This window comes from Gymnodraco acuticeps, unplaced genomic scaffold (assembly GCF_902827175.1).
Source record: "Gymnodraco acuticeps unplaced genomic scaffold, fGymAcu1.1, whole genome shotgun sequence".
NCBI lineage: Eukaryota > Metazoa > Chordata > Actinopteri > Perciformes > Bathydraconidae > Gymnodraco > Gymnodraco acuticeps.
The window spans coordinates 141966-167187 of record NW_022992252.1 but is presented as its reverse complement, the minus strand read 5'-3'; the positions used below and the strand labels follow the sequence as shown (position 1 = coordinate 167187).

General features: G+C 42.7%; 1 protein-coding gene across 1 annotated transcript in view; it reads left to right on the top strand.

The window, feature by feature from the left end:
• The window catches only part of chd7 (chromodomain helicase DNA binding protein 7), a 92736-nt gene that overhangs the window by 24366 nt on the left and 43148 nt on the right, over positions 1–25222 (top strand). The window contains 8 exon segments of the mRNA XM_034206876.1: positions 9625–10103; positions 17556–17697; positions 18914–19039; positions 19945–20010; positions 21419–21474; positions 22295–22412; positions 23715–23798; positions 23977–24114. Of these exon segments, the coding sequence (XP_034062767.1) occupies positions 9625–10103; positions 17556–17697; positions 18914–19039; positions 19945–20010; positions 21419–21474; positions 22295–22412; positions 23715–23798; positions 23977–24114 (1209 nt within the window).

Sequence of the window (25222 nt, the reverse complement as noted above, 5' to 3'; positions counted from 1 at the left end):
CTCCACCACTCGCAGAGAGTTCAGACCGAGCCAAAGCTATTACAAACGCCAAATATCCTTATGTTGCCATGTTAGCAAAGCGCTACCTGGCTGTATCTGCTACCTCTGTCCCTAGCGAGAGGGTGTTCTCCACAGCAGGAGACATTGTTAGTGCCAGCAGATCTGCCCTTTTGGCAAGCAATGTGGACTAGTTCATTTTTCTTTAAAAAAACATGAAAATACAATGACAAGCAAGTCCTAATGTCAAACTGGCTGCTTAGGTACTAGTACAGTTCAAATACAGATTATTTCAGTTCATCGAAATGCTGCACCTTAATGTTTATTTTATTATATTTTGTATTTATTTGAGTGAATACATTATTCACAGTTTAATAATAATTAAAAAAAACAAAAAATATGTTATGCTTAGTGATCATTTTTTCTGCTGTACCGAAAACGTACCGAACCGTTACACCCCTAACACACATACACCCCAACAGTGTGGCTTGGGATGGTGCAGTTTAGAATTGGATGGCAAATATGCCTGGGGAAATAGGATAGCCTAGCAAGAGTGTGTGTGTGTGTCAGCGGCACAGGAAGGGAGTTCTGTGTGCCTCATGATGCACTTGTTAGAAAGAGCTACACACACCAAGCTGGTCAGTCGGTCATAATGACTGTATGTCTGTTACTCTAAGCTCCATCTGTTCACTAAGCATGGTTATCACACACGCACGCACACACACGCACACGTATACACACACGTGCCTCAGTCAGCAGCTCAAGGTCACAACTCTGGCAGAGTGCAGCGCTGTGACCTTTATTCTACATCTCACTCGCACACACACACAGCGTTGCGTGCAGCACTTTAGTTGACATATAACATGCCTGTCTCACCCCTCCCCCGCTCATGCATGCTGTCAGAGCTGCCATACCATCCAGCTCACCCGGCTTCGAGGGAAATGCTTCTCTAATGTTTAGTCTCTCTCGTTTCTCTAGCAGATATCACAACAGAATGCTTGGTTTCTTTCCTACATTTCATCCGAACTACATGTTAGTTGTGTGGTACGGTAGTAAGATAGTGAACGCCCTTAAAGAGTCAACAAACTAGGGCAACTTATTTGCGTTTTACTCCTTTCAAGCTCTGTTGTTGTCAAGTTGAACTCTAAGAACAGATGTATAGAAACCTTGTTGAGGTGTCATGAGACAGCTCCGAACCAAAGGCAGCTGATGGCAAATGAAGTAAAGATCAGCTATAGAGAGCCACAGCAGATGATTTTGGCTGCACTCTGGTCCTGAGCAGTGACACACTTAATCATCCTGTGAGGACAGATAATAAGAGCTCTGCTGTGTGGTCACCTTGCCGAGCTACTTCTCTGTGAGCTGATTCATCCTGAGTTCAATGGTTGAGTGATTTTTATTGGAAACTGTTACACCATTTGAAGAGACGCGCTGCTGTTGCAGAGTCTGAACAGGGAGGAAGTGCTTCCTCCTGTGCACACTGTGATGGTACCTGGATGTTATATCAATGAGAAACACAAACCAGTGTTCACATTCTCAAAATTCAGAATGATCCCAGCAACTGATGAATTATTCACCTTCCCTTTAAGTCTGGTAGCTGATTGATAGATATATATATATACATACACACACATTAAAGCACAAAGTGAATGATGTATATCTATTGAATACAAAATATAAATACACAGAATGGAAGGCAGTGTACATAATGATAGTGTGTTTGACAGTGTATCAAACTCTCAACATGTAAACATTGAATACAATTTGAGTTGGCAGAATGACTGTTTTAAATTTAAATCCTCAAGGGACCACCTGAAAACTATTTATACAAATGAGAGAATTAGTGCTTTTCATGAGTCACAAACCAGCGTGTGTACAGAAAAGGAAGTGGCAGAACAGAGTTGAATGCCAAGTGAATAGGGCTAGGCTGCAGTCGAATAGTCCACAAATCAGCTCCTAAGTTCTAACCCTATCTCCTATCCCTTGACCTCTGAGTGAAACGTCACGGGGTTAAGGGATAGTGGATAGGAGAATTCAAAAGGACTTAGGAGAAGAGACTGCGGTACTTTAGAGAATCCGACTGCACTTTCACTATCCGACGTGTTTATGATGCTCCAGCGGACGTCATAAATGTGCGTCTGCTGCTGTGGGGAAACTATGGAAACTACAGTTTTCTATACAGCGGACTACAACATGGATGTTTAATAAGAACCAGGGACTACTGTAAACTCATCTAGAGACTCTGCACCGTGCTCTGATGCTGTTGTTTTATGCTTTATGAACGTGGACAACAGAGAAACAGATTCTTCAGGACCAAAGTTGGAATTGAAATAAAAAAGGAAAGTGAAACTTATGCTCGTCACCCTCTCCCTCCGGTCCACATTAATACAAATGATCCCAATACGTATGATTGTATGAACTATGAAAATATCTTAAAATCAATACAAATGTATTTATTATAAACGTTAGTCCTTAACATCTATCACTGTGTATATCACCATTCAAACATCTTTTAGAAGTTGAACAAACCCCACACAGCTCAGTAAAGACTGTGAAATGTTGACTTTATTTGATCATTTCAGTAAAAACTAACGTTCATATTTCTCTTTTTGATTATAATACTGATGAACGTTCAGAAAAAAGCACTTTGGCAACTTACCACATACGTTTTAAAATGCTTAATAAGCACCGTAACTTTCATGATATCATTTCTCCGTCATAATCGGTTGTTTCCGTGAACGGCCGACTGTTGAGTGACGGCAAATGCTGCGGCTGCAATGCATTGTGGGGCAGCATTTTCTCCTCCCCTTTCGGTGAGGGAGGTCCAGTGGTTCCTAAGCTAAAGGAGGTTATAAAGGAAGTTTGAAACCTCCTTTCCTATCATCTAGAGCAGGGGTCGGCAACCCCTGGCACACGTGCCGCACCGTAACCAGTGGCACACTAGGAATAAGTGGAATAAGTGTGCAAACATTTTTTTAAATTATTATTTAGATCCTGAACGAGACCGCCGCCAGAGCGCGTCTCCCCGTTACCTGCAGAAGGAAGCGATGCACCAACGCAGCCCCGCTCTTTAACTCCAGGCGACTTTCTGCCGCTTTCCTCCGGGGTGCAGTGCTGATCGTTTCACAACAGAGGAAAGTTGCAGTTCCCATGAGGAGCTGTACACATGCCGCAGTTTTTGCGTGGCTGTGTATTTAGTTGAAAGCCCAGTGGCGATCTGTTCATCTCTCATCGAAATAATATGCTACAAAGGGGCGGACTGGCCATCTGTGTGTTGAACTTTCCTGTCGGCTCCCAGACCGTAGTCGAGGAGGGCAGGAGCAACAAGCTTCAGGTTCAATAACCCACATAGCTTAAATGACTGGAGAGAGGCGAGCTCTTCTTGGGAGGCCGTTGCATTTATTTAGTTGTTCTTCTGTTTCACAAAATACATCACAGACCTCTGTTTTTCTGCTTCCTCGTTTCACTTCCAGAAACATACACACGTTCTCTCCATAGGTTCTCTCACTGTCGCTCTACCATCCACAAACACACAGGCACAAGCCACACCCCTCTCTCTCTCTTAAAGGGACAGCGATCTCATCTCACTCTGCATGACCCTAATATCATAACATGTGTGTTCTGGAGAATCACAGAACGGACGATCGTCCTTATTATTATGCCGTTTAAACCAATTATTTAAATGTGTTTGTTAAATTCGGCATCATGTAAGTTGCGCTGACAGGTCCACACACTGCGTCCTCGCAGCGAGGCTCCCCCCGCCCTCCTGCTGATAGTTCACGAGCGTTGAGCTGATAACAATTTTTTTTGTAATGGCACTTCATATCAAAAAGGTTGCCGACCCCTGATCTAGAGAATTGGAACGGCTCTTATCATGGCTGCCACTGAAGTACTTCCGGGTCATTTCACTCCGTTAGGAAGGTTCCTAAGCTAAATGGACTATTCGACTTCAGGCCTAGTTTTGTTGGACGTTCCTTTATTTTGATAAATACCTGCTGCATGCTGGGAGACGGTGTGAAGACGTCAGTCACTGATAGGTGGAGGGTGTCGAGGATGGATGGATGGACTGATGGATAGATGTAGAGTGAGGGTAGAGGCTGAACGATGAGCACCATATTTCCTTTCACTCCATCCTTTGGGAGTCTTAAGTGTTTCCACCTAGTACATTTAACCCCTGCACCTCACTATTTCTCTGCCCCCCCCCCCCTCCTTCAGCTTCCTTCCTCTTCAACACTGAAAAACCTTAATATTAAAATGCTCTTATATTCATAAAAACTGGATAACATAATACAAATAAAATACTGTGAAAGATTTATTTTTGCATGATAAGGACTATTACCGTTAATACTTACTTGGGTACATTTAGCTTCTGTACTCTATATTTTTTTCGGAAATAGCTTATTGTGCAGAATGAGCACTTTTACTTTCTGCACTTTAAGTACACTTTGCGTTGTAATCAGCAGCGAACCGCTTCAACACGTGCATTTCTGTTTATTCACGGCATTCATTTTGTTATTCTACAGTATTGTTGTTTTATAGTTATTTGTTAATGTAACCCAATTTGTGTTCTTTGAAATTGAAAAGGATATCGCATGGTGTTTGTTACTTTCATTGCAGTTGTATGTCTTAAGTGTAATTTGGTAATTGGCTTCTTATTTTTTATGGTCATGCTTTTATTTTGAATTAGAGTTAGCGCTGTTGACAGGAAGTTGTTGTTGCTATGGAAACAACGTGACGGAGATTAACGGAGAAAAGTCATATCTACATATAAAGACGGAGAAAGTAAACAATAACGTTTATGGTTAAGTGTTAGCACCCCCCGAAGAGGCACAAGCTCTTACGTTGATATTGGAGTTTTCAATAAATTCAATTTACTCCAACGAACGGATATTCGGGTACAGCCCTACTCCATTGTCATTCATGTGATTGATTCTCTGGGAAGCTTGGCAGGAGGACAGATTTATCTCTTGGCAGTGCATTCCCCCATCTCACTCTCTGATTGTCTCTCACCTAGTTATCTCCCCCCTCTCCTCACCCTATCTGTCTGTCTAAGTGGCTCAGTTTACGTGTGTCAGCAGGTGTTTGTGTGCAGAGGTTTGTGTGACCTTGCAGTAGTTTGGTGTGAAATGTGTGTTTTTGTGTGTACATTAGTGTGCCCCTGATGGAGGTGGACTTTCAGTGATGGCACCCCAACTCTTCTCCTCCACGTGAAAACAAGTGTGCGTGTGTGGAAGGGAGCTGCTGCCGTGGCATTTTGCTGTAAACTTGCTGATGCTCGCACACACCTAGTAGACACACGCACAAATGCACATGTACGTTTCACATGCACACACGGGCATACTCCCTCACTGCGCCTTTTTGAAGTATGCAGATAATTTATTCGTGTCATGATGCCTGATTTCCCATCTGCTACTGGGACCCTGAGCAGCTGGAGAGCTAGAAAGAGGGAGGGAGGCAAGGAGGGATGGAAGAGAGCGTGAGGGAGGGGAGGCAGCTGTAGAGGCTCCCAACAGCTGGTAACCAGTTGCCTGTCACAGAGCGGACTGGGGAGCAATGAGGAGAAGAAGGAGGAAGGGGAGAGGATTTAGTCTGCAGGAGGAAAAATGAGGTGTCAGCCGGTTTGTTTACCAAGGTTAGCTTGCAGGACGGGGGAGGGAAATGAAGCAACGGGGAGAGAGGGAGGAGGTGGTAGCCATGGATGGATGGACGGATGGATGGATGGACGGAGCCGCGCTTCCCCCCTGCTCTGTAATCTGCCATTACTGACAAATTCAACCCCCACACTGCAGTATTGACAGGGCAGCAGTGCGAGTGTTGCTGCGAAACATTTGCAGAAACATTTCACTAAGACTGATTCATATTAGATGTGAGCTTAGAGCTGAAGCCGTACATTGATTAGTCAATAAATCAATCAGCGAGTGATGATAATACTTTTCTTAGTCTTCTATGGCAGTAACTTGAATATCATTGGGTTAATCGACAATAAACGTAATTGTTAGTTGCTGCCCTAATTATGTTTTTCATATACTTTTAAAACCAAATTGCGGCTGCGAATGATTATTCCTTTGATTATTAAGTTGCTTTAGTTATCCTCTTTTTATTTTGTTTTTATTTGAGTTCCATTGAGACATATTCACATTTTTTTTTTGTCAACTATTTTTTTCCATTAGGTTCAATCTAAAGAGTTAATAAATGGTACAAAAAGAAATCAATAAAAAAGTTAGAAAATACCCCAAAAATAATAGACATATGAAAAGATAAATACATAATAAATGTATCCTAAGTCTATACAAGGTTATAGTGAAAGATGTCCATCACAACTTCCCGCTCCCAAGTTAAAAAAAACAAAGATATGAACTTATAATAGTCAGAAGATTCTCACATTTGAGATGCTGCTTTTTTTGATAAGGATGCTCTTAGTTAGACAATGAAACTACTATAATACATCTGTAAATAATAAAGCAATATATACTTCCACTTTTACTACTGTTACCTGGCTGCTATCACACTACTTTATACATGCTACACTTATGCAACAAAATAGTTTTACTGTTACTTTGTGTTGTCCTCCTGGATGTGCTTTTTTGTAAATGGTTGTGAAAATACTGAATGCACTCTTCCAATATCAGAGTAGCACGTGATAACAAAGGCCCTACGCAGCTGTGTATGTACCCGGATGTATGATTAGAAGAGCATCAGGGCACACTGTTTGAGGCATATGATAGCAAAAAATACACATGCGTTAATAGCGTTAAAATAATTAGTGGCGTAAAACATTTTTTATTATCGGTCTTGAGAAGCAGGAAGTTATCGGTATCGGTATCAGTTTCAAAAAACCAATATCGTGCATCCCTACTGCTTTCTATTCCTCCATCTTGTGACTGTGTAACTCCCTCTCTTGGATATCAGCATGTGAAGGACACTGTTCAGGAACTACTTCCATTCTTGAGAGGATAATAAATACATGTATTATGTTCAGTGTTGGGCAAGTTACTTCCAAAATGTAATATATTACATATTACTTATTACTCTCTTTTGAAAGTAATAAGTTCCATTACAATATTACTGTCTCTGAAATGTAATGAGTTACACTACTTTAGTTACTTTTGAGTTACTTTCACCAAAATAACCTCAAAAGAATGGCTAGGTATTTTAAATGCTAAAATGTAGTTTAGTGCAGCTCATTATACATCCAGTGAAGGGCAATGTGGTATAGCATAACAACTGTGTAGGCCCTTAAGGCTACTAACAACTTGTATTACACGGCTTAGTTGAATACTCGATTCTGATTGTAAATTCTTAACATGTGACACGTTGTTAATCCAGTACAGACCACTGTCGAGGACTATGATGAAGGTTGCTAAGGAGGATCCAGAAAGAGAGAGGAAAAGAGGTTAAAAGACGGAGCGCTGGACGTCAGATAAATCACCAGAAGAAGGCAGACAGGAAGTAAACAATAACAGGACACGGAATGGGCTCTGTAGTGTGTTTAGTATATGGCCGTGTACAGGCCCGGCTCCAGAACAAAATGACTCGGGGTGCCTCTGAGGTTACAGGGGGCGCAGCAGTAGGTTTACATGAGCAATAGTGTTGCCCGGCAACAGCAATGAAAATTAGCATTGATGGTCCTCAATGAACAGATTATGGCCTTTGTTATGTTTTGAAACCAAGCAAGTGAGAACATTTCAAGTGAGTTAAAAGTGCAATCCTGAAATATCTCATATAGTCCAAAGTGGACTGTGGCAAAGACAAGCACAAAAGCTTCAAAACTGGACTGATAAAACAAATGAGAACATATTGTAAATCAAGGCAAATATGATTTAAACCAGCTCATGGTTTGAAATGGCAAACATTGAAAAGCAAAAGTATTATTAAAACCATGTACTAGTGTTAATTTCGTTGACTAAATCTATGACGAAATATGTTCGTCAACGACCTTTTTTTCCGTGACGAAAACGAGACGATGACGAGACGGCACCGACGGCAGTTAACAATAACTGCAACGAAATCATCATGCAATATCGTTGACGAAAAGTGACGAGACGAAAATGTAGTTTACTAAATACAAACTATGCCAAAATCTCTCTTTACTTTCGTTGACGAAAAATGAGGAGACAAAATATTATCAAAGATAACGTTACATCTCTGATAGTCAGGTTTTCTCCAAGCAGTTCCATTTCCGGCGCTGCGGCTGGGCAGCAGCTGTCTGTCTGTGCTGAGCGCGGCGGTACATTTGAATTACACCGGGCAGCGGCACAATATGAACTGTCAAGAAGACTCGGGTCTAACTCATGGTCTAACTAACCTTATTTAACAGAAAATAAAATGGCAACAACAGGGCTTGGGAGCAGTGGTCGCACTCGCGTTAACCGAATACCCCCCCCCCCCTGCCCCGTCAGCGCGAGTGATTGATAAATTGTGCACTCGACGGATAATAATGGATTATGACGGAAATGTTACGATCCTGTCCGTCAAAATGACTGACAACGAAAAAGTCTAAAGCCACCACTGCTTGGGAGAAAGAAACGATGTGATATTTGGGCCCATTTTCGCTTCAATGAGGCGGAGAAAAAAAGCGAATGCATTGTTTTATCAGAAGGGAAGCAATGTGGCCATAACACAGCTGGTAAAAACACCACAAACCTGACCAGATACTCTCTGCAAAGCTGCTTAATCATTCAACCTGTGTTTTTCATCAAATAAGGACAAGATATAATCTTATTTATTTATATATACTAAAATGACAAATTATTGTTTTTGGCTAGACTAGTTTGACTGAAATGTTCTATATAATCTGATGACTAAAAAAGACTCAACAGTTTTTATTGACAAAAAGTAGACTAAAATAATTAGTTTTCTTTGACTAAAATAAGACTAAAATGCTCAGACTTTTAGTCGACTAAAACTTGACTAAATAAAAACAGGATGAAGGTGACTAAATATGACTCAAACTAAAAAGGAAATTTAACACAGGACTAAGACTAAACTAAATAAAAAAATAGCTGACGAAATTAACACTACCATGTACTAAATCATCACCTTGGTCCCATCATATACTCTGGGAAGAGAATATTTACTGTGCTTGAAAACTGGATCACATCATCATGTGAGGTTGACTTTGTGACCTGGAGAACATTTCAGCTGCAACATCAGCTCGTTGATAAGCTTGGGATTTGAGATCTTTGTGTAGCCATTCGTGGTGAAGGCATCTGTGCTATTGTATGCATTATTTGACCCAACATTTCTTCAGGCATGGCAGAATATGGCACTATTTTCACATGAATATTCTAGCCATTGTCTATTTGTATACCACGAGCTGCAAAATGACCGCCTAACCCCACTGTACAGGCGGGTACTTGTTTAGATACACCTGGGCAGGCTCTGTTTTGCCGTGGTATCCTGGCACCTGCGGGCCGCAGAGAGGCGGCGTAGTTTCGGGCGATGAAGACTGCTGCTCCGGGGGCGAGGGCGGCGAGTCAGGCGGGAGTAAGCTAGTGTCCACAACGTAGGGTAATGTGATGTTCCCATCTGACCTGTTGCTACTGTCTGCAGTAGATGCAGTGTTGCTGGCGTTTAGTGATGGTTGCTGAAAAACTGTAACTAACTGCTCCCTTTCTGCTCTCTCAGCATTCAGCCACCAACCCCTCACTGGTTCCTGAAATGCAGACGGTCGGTGGCGGCCCCCCCGGCCAGCCTATCAGCACAGAGCAGCCCAGCGACCAGGAGACCAAGCCAAAAAAGAAAAGGAAGAAGAAAGCTAAAGTAGTGGATGGACAGGAGGAAGATGGAGGGAAGAAGAAGGCAGCGACGGGAGAAGCCGGAGGAGAGGAGGACGTACAGTCCGAACTCCCTGGAGCAGGAAGTGATGCGGGTGAACAGGTTACTGGCACAGGAAACGTAGAGGGAAGTTCACCACTGGTGGAGGAGAAGAAGAAACGCAAAAAGAAACCAAAGGAGAAGGCAGAGGGAAAAGAGGACAAGGAGCCCAAGACCCCGAAGACGCCCAAAACACCCAAGACCCCCAAAGAGCCCAAGGAGCCTAAGGAGCCCAAGGAGAAGAAAACCAAGAGCTCCACACCCAAGACAAAGACCCCCAAGAAAACCAGGTAGGAGCAGCATTACATCAGCATTGTGTGTCGGCTGTTTCTGAAGCATCTAAAGCTAGCTAAACATCTTTACTCTACCAGCTGACAGAAGTAAACCTTCCTCAGCTTCCTGGTTGGGTGATATGCAGCTCAGAGCCTTTTAGCAGCATGAACTACACAGGGGTAGCTCTATGTTTTCCACCTATAAGTACTTGGAATGATTTAAATTTAGTGCATCCCAAATTAAGAAAATGTATTGACTCTAAATTTCTGAAACCTAATGACTCCTACTGAAAACACACACTCACGCACTCACTCACTCACTCACACACTCACTCACACACACTTAGTGATCACAGGGCTTAGTAAAGCATGGAGCACAGACACATCTCAGGATCCATCTCATTTCTTCTATAGAGACTGAACATCAGGGATAAAATGACTGTTTATCAGTGACAGGTGGAGAGTAGCATTAAACACCGTCTTCAGGCAGAACATTGTCTGTTAGCTCCTGGTAATGCCACTCCAATAAAGGAAGTCAATACCCCAGACGTTATCATTATACATAAGTCAAACCTGCAATTTGCAGCTTTTTCCCAGTAAGAGCATGGCTGCTTCTGCCAAATGGTAAAATGTTTGATGTGTAACAGCCATTGTAAGAAAACATACTTAGTCCCTCATTTTCTTCTGTTCATCTATGCTGCTCTGGTTGCATTTCTGTAGTTTCTATTATTTTCTGTTAGTTTTCATGGTGGCATTTATAATTATCTTTCTATAAAATGAGACTATATCATTTTTGTAAGTTCCAACTACAGAGAAAATGACAAATCCTAATGAGAGGACAGTGTTATTTCCTAAGAATGATATCTACAGATAGAAGATGAGCAGTACCACATGTACAGTTGATTTAGTGTGACACACATTATACAGAGGAGCTAAACATGTTACTTTATCAAAGTGTTCTCAATGTTCAAATGCGGAGAGTCCATTTTCAATGGTGATCTCGGGCATGGAGAGGTATCTCCGAGTTTCAAGCAGGAAGTCCGACCTCGGGGTGCGTTCCAGTTGAAATGTCTGACTGGGAACTGATGTTCCCACTTCCCAGTACAACTGGAACGCAACATTAGCATGTCACCTTCCAAGGAGTGTGAATGGATCAAACTTCCTGTGCAGGATATAGATTAGCTATGGAGCTTCTAGCACTTATGGCTGTGTGTCGATATGTGCTTTGGTTCAGTCAGTCTACACAGAGCGTATCACTGCCTCTTCTCATTCCTCCTCACTTCTCTCCCCCTTCTCCTTTCTGGTCAACACTTGTCCAACCTCTTCTATTTCCTGAACTTGTGTGATCAGATCGAAAACCGGTTTATTGCCTACTTTACAAGTGTTTACACATATGAGCCATTTTCCTTGGTGACTATGATGCATACATAAACAGTCAAAGAAGATCAATTATAACAAAAGGAACCAAAAAAGTCATTATAAAAAAGTATTTTGAGAAAAGTATTATAACATAAAAAATATGGCAATATCTACATGAATATATAGATATACCAAAAAACGACGTACTGTGTGTGACTACATTCTCGTAAAAATAGAATAAAATACTATAGATGTGTTGTATGAAAAGTGGAACGTTGTGCAGGACTGTTTGTGAAACTTGATCGCACTGAGGAATGTGTCAGGCAGCCCCCATCTCTCTGTCCCGGCCCTCAGTCTCCCTCCCCTTCCTCTCGGCCCCTTTTATCCAGAGGAAGAGGGAGGGCCAAAGCAGCAGGCAGGGGTCAGTGCTGGGGGAGGTGTGTGTGAATGCATTGCTCACTGGAAAAGAGTCAGAGGTGGGGAATAGGGGGGTCCTGGAGTGAGTGTGGGTGAAGCAGTGAGGGGGCCGGCGTGTGTTGGGGGAGGGGTTCGCAGGAATCTTTGTGGCAGAAAATGGCGTCTAATGATAATGAAGGCCATGCCGCTGACCACTCCACAGCCACCACCGAGGGGAGGAAATGTGGGGGTGGGGGAGGACACGCTCGGGCCCTTTCTGGGAGCGTGTATGTAAACCGGCGCTTATCTGTTGTCAGGCTTTCCTCCATCTTGAGTGGCGGCCCGGAGCTCCCAGGTTAATTTAGCATAATAATGGCTGCTGGCCATTCACTGGTCCTCTAAAATGGTGGACCAACTATCTCTTCTTTTATTCTTCCTTTCCCCCCTCCAGTACCACCTCTTCCTGCTGAAGAGGAGGGTGTCCTTTCAAATCTTCCCTCTGTTCTCCTGAATGATGCCATGTGTTGAGGATGAGGAGTTTCTTTCTTCTGCTGTCTCATCTTGTCTTTTGCTCATCAAGTTTCCATATTATTTAATTGGGTTCAGCGTGGCCCTCATGAAGTTTAGGATCTTAATTTGTCATGGCTCATCCCCATAAAGAAGTCTTACAGTGAGTTTGTGTGGAGATTTGGTTTTTAATGACATTATTTCATTTCAAGGCCATATCATTTCTTAATGCAGTAAGCTATTACTGAATAGTTTTTTGTTTAAATGTCATAATATACTTTTCTGACTTAATTTGAAAGGGTTAGGCCATAAAATTAGCTTTTTAAAACGTCTCACTATGTATAGGGAAAGTCCTCTTAGGGGGGCCACCAGCACATGCATATGTTCCATTGCATTCTGGGGAGATTTGTGTGAGATGTTGGTGGAGAAATAAGCCCCAAAACTGTAGAGTTTTTCATGTGGGCCACACCACACTGCAGTGTGTTCTTTCTGCTCACTGTATTTTACACCTGCAGACTAAAGCGTTCACTGGCGTGTGTTGGGCTGTAGGTATCCATTCCTTTAGTTTGGGCCAATGTCACCACAAGTCGTATTAGCTCTGCATTTTCACAAAAAGTTCAGGTACCATCAACTTGCATGTCAGTGATTCTCTACAGTTGTTAAACACACTCTCCTAAATTAAATGATGTTGTTGCCTTCATGTACACAGGATTTCAACCACAGAAATGTCTATACATAAATGGAGAGGAGAGGGTCCATCTGATGCATTCATATGATATAGGACCATCATGAAATCATAGCAACAAATATTTCATATTTGAAATGATAAAGATGACTTTTCCATGATTGATGGATGTTTGTGATTGACACTGGAGGTCCTCACAGGGATGTGACTAAACCGTGATTTCAGAGAGCGTTTTAAGTTTGTGTGATCCAGAGGGAATCATGTGGTTTACTAGTCCGGTCAGCTCACTCCTCTCCTTTGACCTTGCTCTCTCCCGCCATCCCTCTTTTCCTACGCTCCCTCGTCGCACTCCCTCCCCATCTACCTCTCTCAGAGGAAGTACATCTATAAATAACCCAGCCGCCACACCCTTCCCTATCTCTCTGTGGGTGCGGGTGTGTGTGTGTCTGATTTGTTTGCAGTACACACAAACAAGTTAGACATGCAGGCAGACGTGTGCAACTACAGCCCTTCTTAAAAAAACAAAGTGTGTGTGTGCTGTTGTTGCCATGGGTTAGTGAGTACATTAGGGTTCAGTGGTATGACTCATCACGGCAGCAGGTGTCCCCCCTCCCCGTCTCCTTCTTTTTGGTCATCCTCTGCATTTTCTCTTCTTCTCCCGCCTCATATTTTACTTCCCCGCTCTGCTTCCTGTCTATCCTTTATCCCCCTTCACACACTGACACACACCACAGCTGGCCAGCAGGTGTGTGTGCCAGGCTACAAGCCCTCAAGTATACTGCAGGCTGGAGGGGGGGTTAGTGGTGTACAGAATGAGAACCAACATGGTTGCTTAGAATGTGATGGACAATATACATTTAAGATAACAGAGCACCATCTCTATTTAAAAAATAACAGAATTCTGCTGATGAATGCAAATATGATTTGTTATCTGATATTCTGAGTTACAAGGCTCAACTATTTACAGGCAAATTAAATGCCCATTAAGAAATTAAAACTATATTTTCCTCAAACTTGCAATAACCAGATGTTTTTGCCACTTGGGGCTAATAGAAAGTTGAATGGACACAACATTAAAATATCACCTTTAACTTGTGATAGTGAAGTTGTTGGCTCAGTTACAATACATCTCTTCCATTCTTGGCTAGTTTCCTCCTTTAAGACCAACATTAACTATGGTCAGGGGTGCACATAACTGGTACGCAGATATGCATGCGCGGCAAAAATCTGAATTGCGTAATGTCACTTGTGTCACTACGCACCTTTGCGTACCTCAAAACAAAACTCATATTTCGTCTACACGTGTTTCTTGTCAACACTCAATGGAGTAAACTACTAGACATGTCAAAAAACCCAAAGACATTAAGCAGCTACGTTGCCGTTTCGCTCCCTGCAAAAACTCTTCGGACTTTCTATGACTGATTGAACTGGAGCTGGCCGAGCCGCGCAGGACATAACCGACGGACCTGTGAAGCTTTACAGGAGGCAGAGGCTTAGATCACCGGACGACAGAGTTGGTCGCCGTGTGCACACACAGGAGAACTGCGCGAAATCAGCTGATACAACGTTCACGCTCTGTGGTCAAGCTGCTGCAGTTTGATTTACAACAAAGTGGAGTGAAACACACAGTTGCAAACTTCCTCAGGGTGTTATGGAAGAGTTTGAAATCAGACAGAGGTGGAAGAATCAACTCAGATCTTGTGTAGGAATACTCTGTCACAGTAAAAGTCCTGCATTCAAAATGTTACTAAGCAATTTGAAAAGTAGGCTATTACCAAAATATAGTGAAAATAGCGACAGTAAAAGTAGTCGTTGTGCAGATTGGTCCATTTCAGAATAATATATATGATATGTTTTATAATGATTGATCATGAAAGTGTTCTCAAAGCTGGTAAAGGTGCAGCTAGTTTGAATGACTTTGTATACTGCAGGGTAGCTGGTGGATTTACTCCAGGTGGAACTAAAGTCTGATTCAACACTTGGTTATATTTCACATCATTCATCCACATCTGTAAAGTAACTAAAGGGATTAAATACATGTAGTGGAGTAGAAGTACACCATGTACCTCTGAACTGTAGAGGAGTAGAAGTACACCATGTACCTCTAAACTGTAGAGGAGTAGAAGTACACCATGTACCTCTGAACTGTAGAGGAGTAGAAGTACACCATGTACCTCTGAACTGTAGAGGAGTAGAAGTACACCATGTACCTCTGAACTGTAGAGGAGTAGAAGTATAAAAGTAGCATCAAAGTCAAGTAAAGTACAGATATCTCAAAATTGTACTTAAGTAGAGTACTTGAAGAAGTGTACTTAGTAACTTCCCACATCTCAAATCAGATATGACTTCAAGTCATGTGATCATTTCTTAGTATTTGATCCTTCAACTTGGCCTCAGGAAATGCAAGGACTTCACAGTGTTGGCAACAAGTTTTGGAGAAAGCAAATCGGCGGCTTAAAAAGAGACGGGGATATACATTTGCTGTTTATTTCTAAAATGAATAGCATGGAGTGATAATGTTAGCATCACAGGAGCAGTGCCTAAAGTTGTTTGGAATGTTTTGTGGTACGAGTAGATTTATTAAAATGGTTATAGAGGAAATGTTGTTGGAGAGGAGAGCAGCAGAGAGGACAGAGCAGAAAGAGTTGGAGGTAGAGAGCAGAAAGAGTTGGAGAGGGTGGGAGAGAGAGGGGGAGAGAGAGGGAGAGGGAGAGAGAGAGAGGGTGGGAGAGAGAGAGAGAGAGAGGGGAGGGAGAGGAGAGAGGGGGAGAGGGAAGAGAGAGGAGAGGGAGAGAGAGAGGGAGAGAGGGAGGGAGAGAGAGAGAGGAGGAGGAGAGAGAGGGAGGGAGAGAGAGAGAGGAGGAGAGGAGGGAGAGAGAGAGGAGAGAGGGAGGGAGAGAGGGGGAGGGAGGGAGAGAGAGAGACAGAGACAATCTGTATTCCCTTCCACGTTTGTAACACCCAGATGTCCAAAGTTAACACATTTGTTAAAATGGTATCATCCCTCGTACTGTTTTGTTTGTTTTGCAAAGGGCAGTGTATGGTACATCAAGTAAAACACTTTAACCAGCAATGACCAGCAGTAGTTAATGCTAGACAAAATGAGGCCTTAAAGGGGACCCATCATGCAACATGCACTTTTTGATGTCTTTTATACATAAATATGTGTCCCCGGTGCGTCAAGGAACTCACCTTGTGGTATAACCGGCAAGAGAGAAAGCCTTTGAGCTCCATACCGTTTCAGAAATAATCCATGATATGGCGTTTCATCACGGCAGTATTTGCCGGTAGAATCTCCCGCATAAGCTCCGCCCCTCTTTTTCTTTCTTTTCGCTTTATACCCAATATCGGCACTTTTGAAACAGGAAGTGAAATAGAGGGATTTGAGGCATGGCTAGAATGGATGATCTGTATTTTGAGCAAAACATTTCATAGACATATTTGTATATATCTGAGACCTATGCTATTGCCTAAAAATAGCATGACATTTAACAAAACTATTGTCTGATTAAATCCTCTGTAAACAAACTCCTTGCCCAGAGCTTCCCATCACTTAACCTGAGGCATCTTAACTTTTTCACTCCATTTAAAAATGAAGAACTTCTAGTTCTTGGAAATAAAATCTGGATCGGTAGGTTAGACTGGTTAAAAACTGGTTAAAAACTGTTATTGCAATGTGTGCACCTCTAATGGGTCAGCATTGAATTCTGCTGCTCTTCTCGCTTCAGATTGAAGCTACAGGTTTAGATGGCTAAAAATGTTGAAATCTAAATAATTGAATGGTGGATTTAAGGAATCACATTGGATAAGTAGCATCCATACTGGATCTATGTAATCTAACTCTGTCCTCTCCCAGCTTTAGTTACAGCCTGAATGTAGATCAGAATGTAGTTATTTGAAAGTCAGTGTTTTATAAAGCTTCTCCACTATTGGTCGTGTCAGAGTGAGTACTGATGGCCGGTGTGAGAGACAGAAGAGGGGAGCCCAGTGTCCTCTTGCTTTCCTCCTGTGGTGTGTGTGTGCGCGCTCTCGCAGATGGAGCCAGCTCCTCTTGCTTTCCATGCCAGAGATTAGAGGAAGCCTGGGGGCCTTTCAACCCCTCCCCCCTCCTCTTTCTGGGGCCTCTCTCTCTGTCTGCCTGTCTCTCCCTCCCTGTGTCTCTCTCTGCCCCCCCCTCTTCCTCTGTGCCTGTATCTCTCTATCTTGCTCCCTCCGCCTCTCTGCAGTCTTTCATCATATTAACCCCCTGTGTGCCAGAGCCCGAGGCACACTAATGATTTCTAAATGGGTAAATCAAACATGGCGACCGCCCTGGGACAGACAGGCACACACACACACAACACACACACACACACACACACACACACACACACACACACACACACACACACACACACACACACACACACACACACACACACACTCAGGAATGTCTAACACTTTGAGGAATGTTCTACTTTGTTTTTAGTCATTTTTTTCTTCTTTATTGAATGTTTAGTTTTTTTTCTCTCTCCCTACTGCAGTAAGAAGGCTGAGTCTGAGGGTGGGGCTAGCGCTGCTAAGAAGGAATCCAAGAGGAAGAGAGAGCCGTCAGTCAGCGATGAGGTGGAGGTGAAGTCTCCGCCCCCCTCAGCTCCTGAAGATGACGATGATGACGGCGTACAGGTACGACACGCAGACCAGGAAAGCAGCGCGTTAGAAGCCCGTTTCAACTCTCGGCCATCAAAAACTTCACAAATTGTTCAAATTAATGAATTATAAGATGGTTGCAGTTCAATTGTCAAAAATCAGGTCCTATGTCTTCTCCTAATCATTTTTCCTTAAACTCATTGAAAAACATCATGGGGTTAAGGATTGAAAGATTGAAGGTGAATTCATCAGGACTTAGGAAAAACTGTGCTGACTAAAAATGTTCATACATGGACTACTCAAAACACATCTAGATACTTCCCCCCCATGCGTTCTATATAAATGTGTTGGCTTTGCAGTGACATTTTTTTTCTCCAAAGTAGTCAGTTGCAGCGGACCTGCAGGATTCTGGGAGTTGTTCCAGATATTTGGAGCATAATAACTGAACGCTGCTTCTCAATGTTTAGTTCTGACTCTGGGGACAGAAAGCAAATCGTCCCAGACCCCCTGAGAGTTTTGTGTGGTTCATAATATAGCAGGAGATCAGAAATACGTTTTGGCCCATAGGTACTTTTGGGTCTTTCCCTCTGTTAGGAACCTTCCTGAGAAGAAAAGACTGCAGTGTTTGTTTCAGGCATAACACCTAAAACCTCCCTCAGTGTCACAGCCTGTAGAGATAGAAGCTGTCCTCTGTTTGTGTTGTAAACCAGCTTTGTTGACAGACCAACCACAGGCTCAACTGCCAAGTTCATCTGATGCACTATCAGCAACTTTTCAGTTGGTGCATCAATGTTTTATTTCAAATACAATTCAAAATGTCTCCTTCCTGTTCGGTAAGGTGCTCTTTGGAGTAACAAACAGAACTCCACTTTAGCCCTCTTCAAAGGGATAAATGTTTGATGTGCTAATGTAATTACGTGTGCCATGTAAACAGAGTAGCATCTGGCTGCATAAAGAGTCGTGGCTCTCATTCAAATAGGAAAGCTCCGGAAGAAGTGTGTCCTCTTTCTCCTGTTCACTACACTTGTCTTTTTACACACACTCATTATTTGGCTACTTTTCCAGCCCAGCAAATTGGGTGATGTCAATATGGATAACAGGCCGCACCATATGGAAGAGAGTAATGAATAATACAATTGAAGTGTGTTTGGAATAGAACAGCCCTGTACTTTCCTCTCTCCGCCACTACACATTTACATCTACACTCTGGAAAGCCGTCCTGAACTCACAGAACTCTCCCTCTGTCCAACAGAAGCGCCGCTCCAGCCGCCAGGTGAAGAGGAAGAGGTACACGGAGGATCTGGAGTTCAAGATCACAGACGATGACAGTGGCGACGACTCGACAACACCCAAGTCTCCATCGTCGTCACATCAACAGGTACAGCTGGGCTTTCAATCACATGATGATGTAAACGAGGAGAAGCTAGACATTCATAACAATTGCCCCACCACTAATATTGAAGTATCAACACATGTCACAGTAGAGACACAAATACAAATATGAACCTGAAAATGAGTAGAATAGTGCCCCTTTAAAGTGGACCTATCATGCTATATTTGAATAATATATTGTAGGGCCATACCTATATAAGGTATATTTATACGTTTTCTTTTTCAAAATAGCAAACAGATCATGCATTTTAGCCATGCCTCATTTCGCTCTATTTGCTCTCCTCCACCCTGTCTTTGCATGCGCTGCAGCTGACCACGCCCCCCTGCAAAGGAGGGTGGCGAGGCACGAGCGTCATGTTACCATGCTGTTACCATGCTGTTACCATGCCACGGCAACCTCTCATTCCCCTGATTGGTGGAGAGTTGGCCATATAGGCGGAGCTCCTCGTCACTGACGTCAGACTATATTCAAATCTGGATCAGATCCGTTTTTAGAGATTTGGGTATGGAGGAAAAGAGAGCGTTGTGTTTTCTGACACTTGGTGAGTTCCCTGGAACACCGGGGACACATATTCATGTATAAAAGACGTACAAAAGTGCATTTTGCATGATAGGTCCCCTTTAAGGAAAAGTTTGATATTTAGTTTATACAAAATGTAATTTAAATCCTTTTAGTCAATGGGGAAAAATGATTACTAAGAAACTTTTAAAGTGAGGTTTTCAATAAAAGTACCGTTTGGTATTCCTCCCAAACCCCAGTTATAAAACCAGCACTGATCCTATGTCAGTTTCACATGTATAGTGACCGTTGTACCTGAAGTCAGTCAGTAGCTGCTGTGCTGCAGAGGCTGGATGAAGCTCCAACTCTTCACATGTTCCGTTTGTTTCCAGGATGTGGCCGAGGTTGAAGGGCCCGTTGTGGAAAAGATCATGGTCAAACGCATCACCAAGAAACAGGTGAGAAACAGTGACACACGCACCAACACAATACACAGACAAACACACAAAGATTGACACACTGGCCCTAGTCATGGTTTGCGTCATTTTATTAGCCGCTCCTCAGCTGGCCTAAGCAGATTACACACACACACACAAGGTGTGTATTCACTTGGTAAGCAGAGACGAGAGTTCTTGTCTTCACTATGTGTGTGTATGCGCTTGCAGCACTGTGTGCATCTGATTGACTCTATGTGTGTGTGTGTGTGTGTGTGTTTTCCCAGCTTTGCTTTAGACGGTTTGTCTAAAGAAAGCACATCCCGAGCCAACACACGCACAAACAGTCACCAGCCAACTTTCCTTTGCTAGCCAGCTGCCAATGGGTTACCCCCCCTCCACACACATACACACACACATGCACGCGCTCCATTCAGAGTTGACCTCGGGCTTGGCCCACATCCAAAACCACAACGCTAGCTCGCCAGACGCCAAGCTAGCGTTTCCTCAGGCAGGGTGCGTGTGTGTGTGATTGATGATTCATGGCATTACAGTAGTAGTAGCATGGTGGTGTGTGTGTGTGTGTGTGATTCTTACAGTAGTGAATGGAAGTGGATGGCTGCGCTTAAAAGGAGCTGCTGTTAGGGTGCTTCCCTTTCACACACGTGCTGCTGCTGCATGCATGGGAGAAATCTAAAGAGAAATATTACAGTGCTATATTTTGAAACAATAAAACTCTGAAGGATATAGTCAGCAGCGGAAAAATATTTTTTACTTAATTAAAAATATAAATACTTCTGCATTCAAAATGTTGCTCAAGTAAAAGTATTCTCATCAAAATATAGTGAAAGTAGCGACAGTAAAAGTAGTCGTTGTGCAGATTGGTCCATTTCAGAATAATATATATGATATGTTTTATAATGATTGATCATGAAAGTGTTCTCAAAGCTGGTGAAGGTGCAGCTAGTTTGAATGGCTTTGTATTCTGCAGGGTAGCTGGTGGATTTACTCCAGGTGGAACTAAAGTCTGATTCAACACTTGATTATATTTCACATCATTCATCCTGATCTGTAAAGTAACTAAAGGTATTAAATACATGTAGTGGAGTAGAAGTACACCATTTACCTCTGAACTGTAGAAGTACAAAGTAGCATAGCATTTAGATACTCGTGTAGAGTACAAGTACCTCAAAATTGTACTTGAGTAAATGTACCTAGTTACTTTACACCGCCGGATATATATTTTTTTTACTTCTCTGCAATAATAGAGCCCAACCTTTTTTCAAGTCACACGTGAGGAAATTCCAGATTAGAAGTGTCTCCACAGCGAGTTAAACCGAAGCTGCTGCCACTCACCCACATGTTGTATAACAATGACTCTTACACCACGCCACAGCTACATTTGCTTATTATCAACCTTTGTGTTTTTCAGCTGGAGTCGGGGGAGGAAGTGGAGGTGGAGGAATTCTACGTCAAGTTCAAGGGCTTGTGAGTACCATGCCGTGTTTGTCCCATTCCTTCCATATCTGCCTCTTTTGTCTCTCACAGCATGGCTTCCCCCTTTCCTTTTATACTTGTTTTCAACACGCACACACACCGGGGTGTCCGAGGTATCTTTAAGTGTGAGAAGCTTTGTGTACTCAACCTGAAAGCCTGGCTCACTTTGTGCTACACAACCACTCCACAATAACGCAGAAGTGCTGCTAGTACACTTATTTTATGATATTGCCAAACACATGTGGTGTTTTTCTTCATCTGTCGTCATTAAAAGTGTTTCAGCTGTTGTGTCCACCCAGTATGGCTGCGCCAATTGTATTCAAATCAAAGTTTATTTATTCAGCCCAATATCGCAAAACGTGTTTCTCTGTGGGCTTTGCAGATGAACAAACACGAGTGAGTGCTAAAGGATGAAGAAAAGAATAAGGACAAGATAAAATACGAAACACAAGTAAAATAGATGAAAGAAAAAAAAATGTTCTCCAAATCTCACTATATAATAGTGCTTTATTCAAATTGCAGAAAGCACTATTTCTGTAAAAGGCAGAATATGTTTATAAACAATTTTGAATAAAGTATTGTGTTGCTGCCAATACCAATAGTATTCTAAATTACTGTTTGCTACAGATGCTCTTAAAATAATCACCACATCATCAATTGATATACACATATGCAAATGACATTTTAATTTAACCAACCCAACTTTTTCCTTCAGTAAATCACCTATTTAGAGTTTGATTATTCCAAACAGCAGTCTTGTCCTCTTTGGCTTTGATGGGAATCACTGAGTGTGTGTGTGTGTGTGTTTCAGTTCATACCTCCACTGCCGCTGGGCAGACCTGGAGGAGCTGGAGAAGGACAAGAGGATACACCAAAAGGTCAAGAGGTTCAGGGCCAAGCAGCTGCTCCTCAACAGCTTCATAACAGAGGTAAGACTCTCCACTACGGTCAGCCCAGCTCCACACCTAATGAAGTCAATAGGTGCGTTCACACCGCAGTACTTTTCCCACTTTAGTTCCGATATAGTTCCGAAATGTCGCGTTCACACCAAAAAGAGCCGGAACTAAAATTAGTTCATCAGAACTTTTTTTACCCCCTTTTCCGTCCCTGCTAGAGAGCAAGGACTTTCGTGGGAGAAAAAGGTTCCTATGTCTGAATGGCTGGGCGGATTGCAAACCACGCCCCGTAAAACTCCCAAAAATGTTTTGTGAAGCCGCCATTTTATTATCCTCGCATTAGCATTATTAGCATTAGCCCAGCGCAGAAACGCAGAGAGACTAACTTATGGCAACACAAAATAAAACATGGGAGCGGTAGAGATGAGGAGGTGTCGGCGTTCTGGTGATTTACTCGGAAGGCTTCAGTAGAAGCTGCTGGGAGTCCCAGCAGCTTCTACTGAAGCCAGTCCCCAACTCCGGGGACTTCCGGCCGGGGACTTCGGGCGGCAGTATACGCCGTGAAGTGGTTTGCGGCCTGCCAGTAAACCCAAAGCAGCAGCAGCAGAAGAAGAAGTTCATGAGAACTAAAGAGTTCCCATGAACTAAGTTCTGATGAACCTTTGTGGGAAAAGTACTCCGGTGTGAATGCGCCTATTAAAGACTATTATGGTTCTACATTTAAAATACTAGCCCTGTTTTATCATACTAAAGTTGATTCATAACAGCCTTAATTCATAAGACATAACAGAGATATGTGAAATAGGGATCAAAAGCTGTAGTATTGGGGCACAAACACTGAACAGGTACAAGTAACAAGTATTTCATAGATATTAACACATCTAGAATTGGAGAGCTCATGTACTATACTGAAACCTTTTACAAGCTAAAAACACCTAACACTAACCAAATACCCTAAAAACAAATTCAACCCTAAGTACTAAATGGTCCCAAAACAGTATTTTCATCAGTCTAAACATTGGTTTATACAGTCAATATGTAATAAACACAGATATATGACAAATAGAAAATAATGGTAGAAATCAAATGCATTTTAGAGTGAAGTCCCAAGCATTTTATCTTCATACAGACATGTGTTTTACAATAATGAACACTGACATTAAGAGGCTCAGAAATCAACATCTTTTGAAGGGGGAAAAGCCAAAGAGAAAAACCCCATGTATACAGCTCCAGATAAAAGACCATGAAAAGATTTAGCCAGTACACGCTGTCAGCAGACCTATCGTTAAACCTCCTCCCTGCTATTGGTAAAACTCCAGTCTCTTTTCTTTCCAGATGGACGACGAGCCTTTTAACCCCGACTACGTGGAGGTGGACCGTGTCCTGGACGTTTCAGAGAGCCCAGATGAAAATGAAGAGGTGCTTTGATCTCTTTCCTGTCATCTTTCATGGGTTTGAGCGTCTGCCTCTCTCCACACGCACTCCCCAGACCTGACTCCTGTTTCTCTCTCTCTCTCTGTCTGTGTGTGTGTGTGTGTGTGTGTGGTGTGTGTGTGTGTGTGTGTGTGTGTGTGTGTGTGTGTGTGTGTGTGTATAGACGGTGACCTTATATCTGGTTAAATGGTGCAGCCTGCCTTACGAAGACTCCACCTGGGAGCTGAAGGCCGACATCGACCAGTCCAAGATAGACGACTACGAACTCATCGCAGCACGCACACCCAACACTAAGAGAGTGGTAAGCAGCTCCTTCGGCGTGTGTGTCTGAATTCTCGTTGGGTGCTATATGGTTCCTCCCAGTAGGCGTGTGTTTGTGTGTGTTGGCCTGCTGCCTGCCTCCTCCAGATTTACAGCTCCCTTAACTGCTCTCCACAGGGCCACGTTCTTGTGGTCTCACACACTCGCGCACACACACTCGCACACACACGCCCTGGTCTTGTGGCCGGGCCAAACCACTAACAGTGTGTTTAATGCTGAACAGAAGCAGCTGACTGGCTGTGGTCTCTGCCTCATCACTCCTCTCTCTGCCTGCGTCCATCTCTTTAACTGCAGCCTACTGTTTCTCCTTAACCTGTTAAGCCCGGCAGCCCCCGCAGGCGAAACTGTGTCTCACACGAAACTGTGTCTCAGGGCATCTTAACATTTAACAACCTATTAATGTCATACCCACTTAATGGGAAGAAACTCAGCTAACTGACGATATGAACAATTTTTAGCTAAATAAAACACAAGGGTAATACCAATCCTCTGAATTAGCACTAAGCGCAAAAATGCTAACGCACTTAGCACTGAACTCACGGTAGAAATATTTTATTACTTATCGGATCTGCACAAACAAGATATCAGTGTGTGAGAGCTACCACCCAGCTTCCGGTTCCGGGGCATTCTGGCTGTGCATCACTCATTTACCAATGGGTAATGTTTAGATGGATTTTCAGAACTTCCCTTCGATTCTATTGGCTCTAACGGTTAAAAAGATGTGTCAATCATCAAAATCGACCGAGGGGGGCCATAGATATGGCAAATGCACCCAAATGACCCCAGAAGTGTTTTGTTTTTTGCTAAATCTCTCTAAAAAGGTAAAATGTCACTTGTTTTTCATCAATCTTGATACAGGGTACTTATTATATGTTATAGTTTGGATTCCTAAAGCTTTTAGTCTACTATCCCATCATTCAAGGGTGGTTTTCACTATAAGTCATGTTTCTTTTTTGGACGGACACAATAATTAAAAAATGTTTTACTATGTTCAATCTGAATTTACTTTAAAATAAAAACATCTATATTGATTCTGACTTTTCTACATCCAACTCACATATGTAACCTTGCTTTGAGAAAAAAGATTA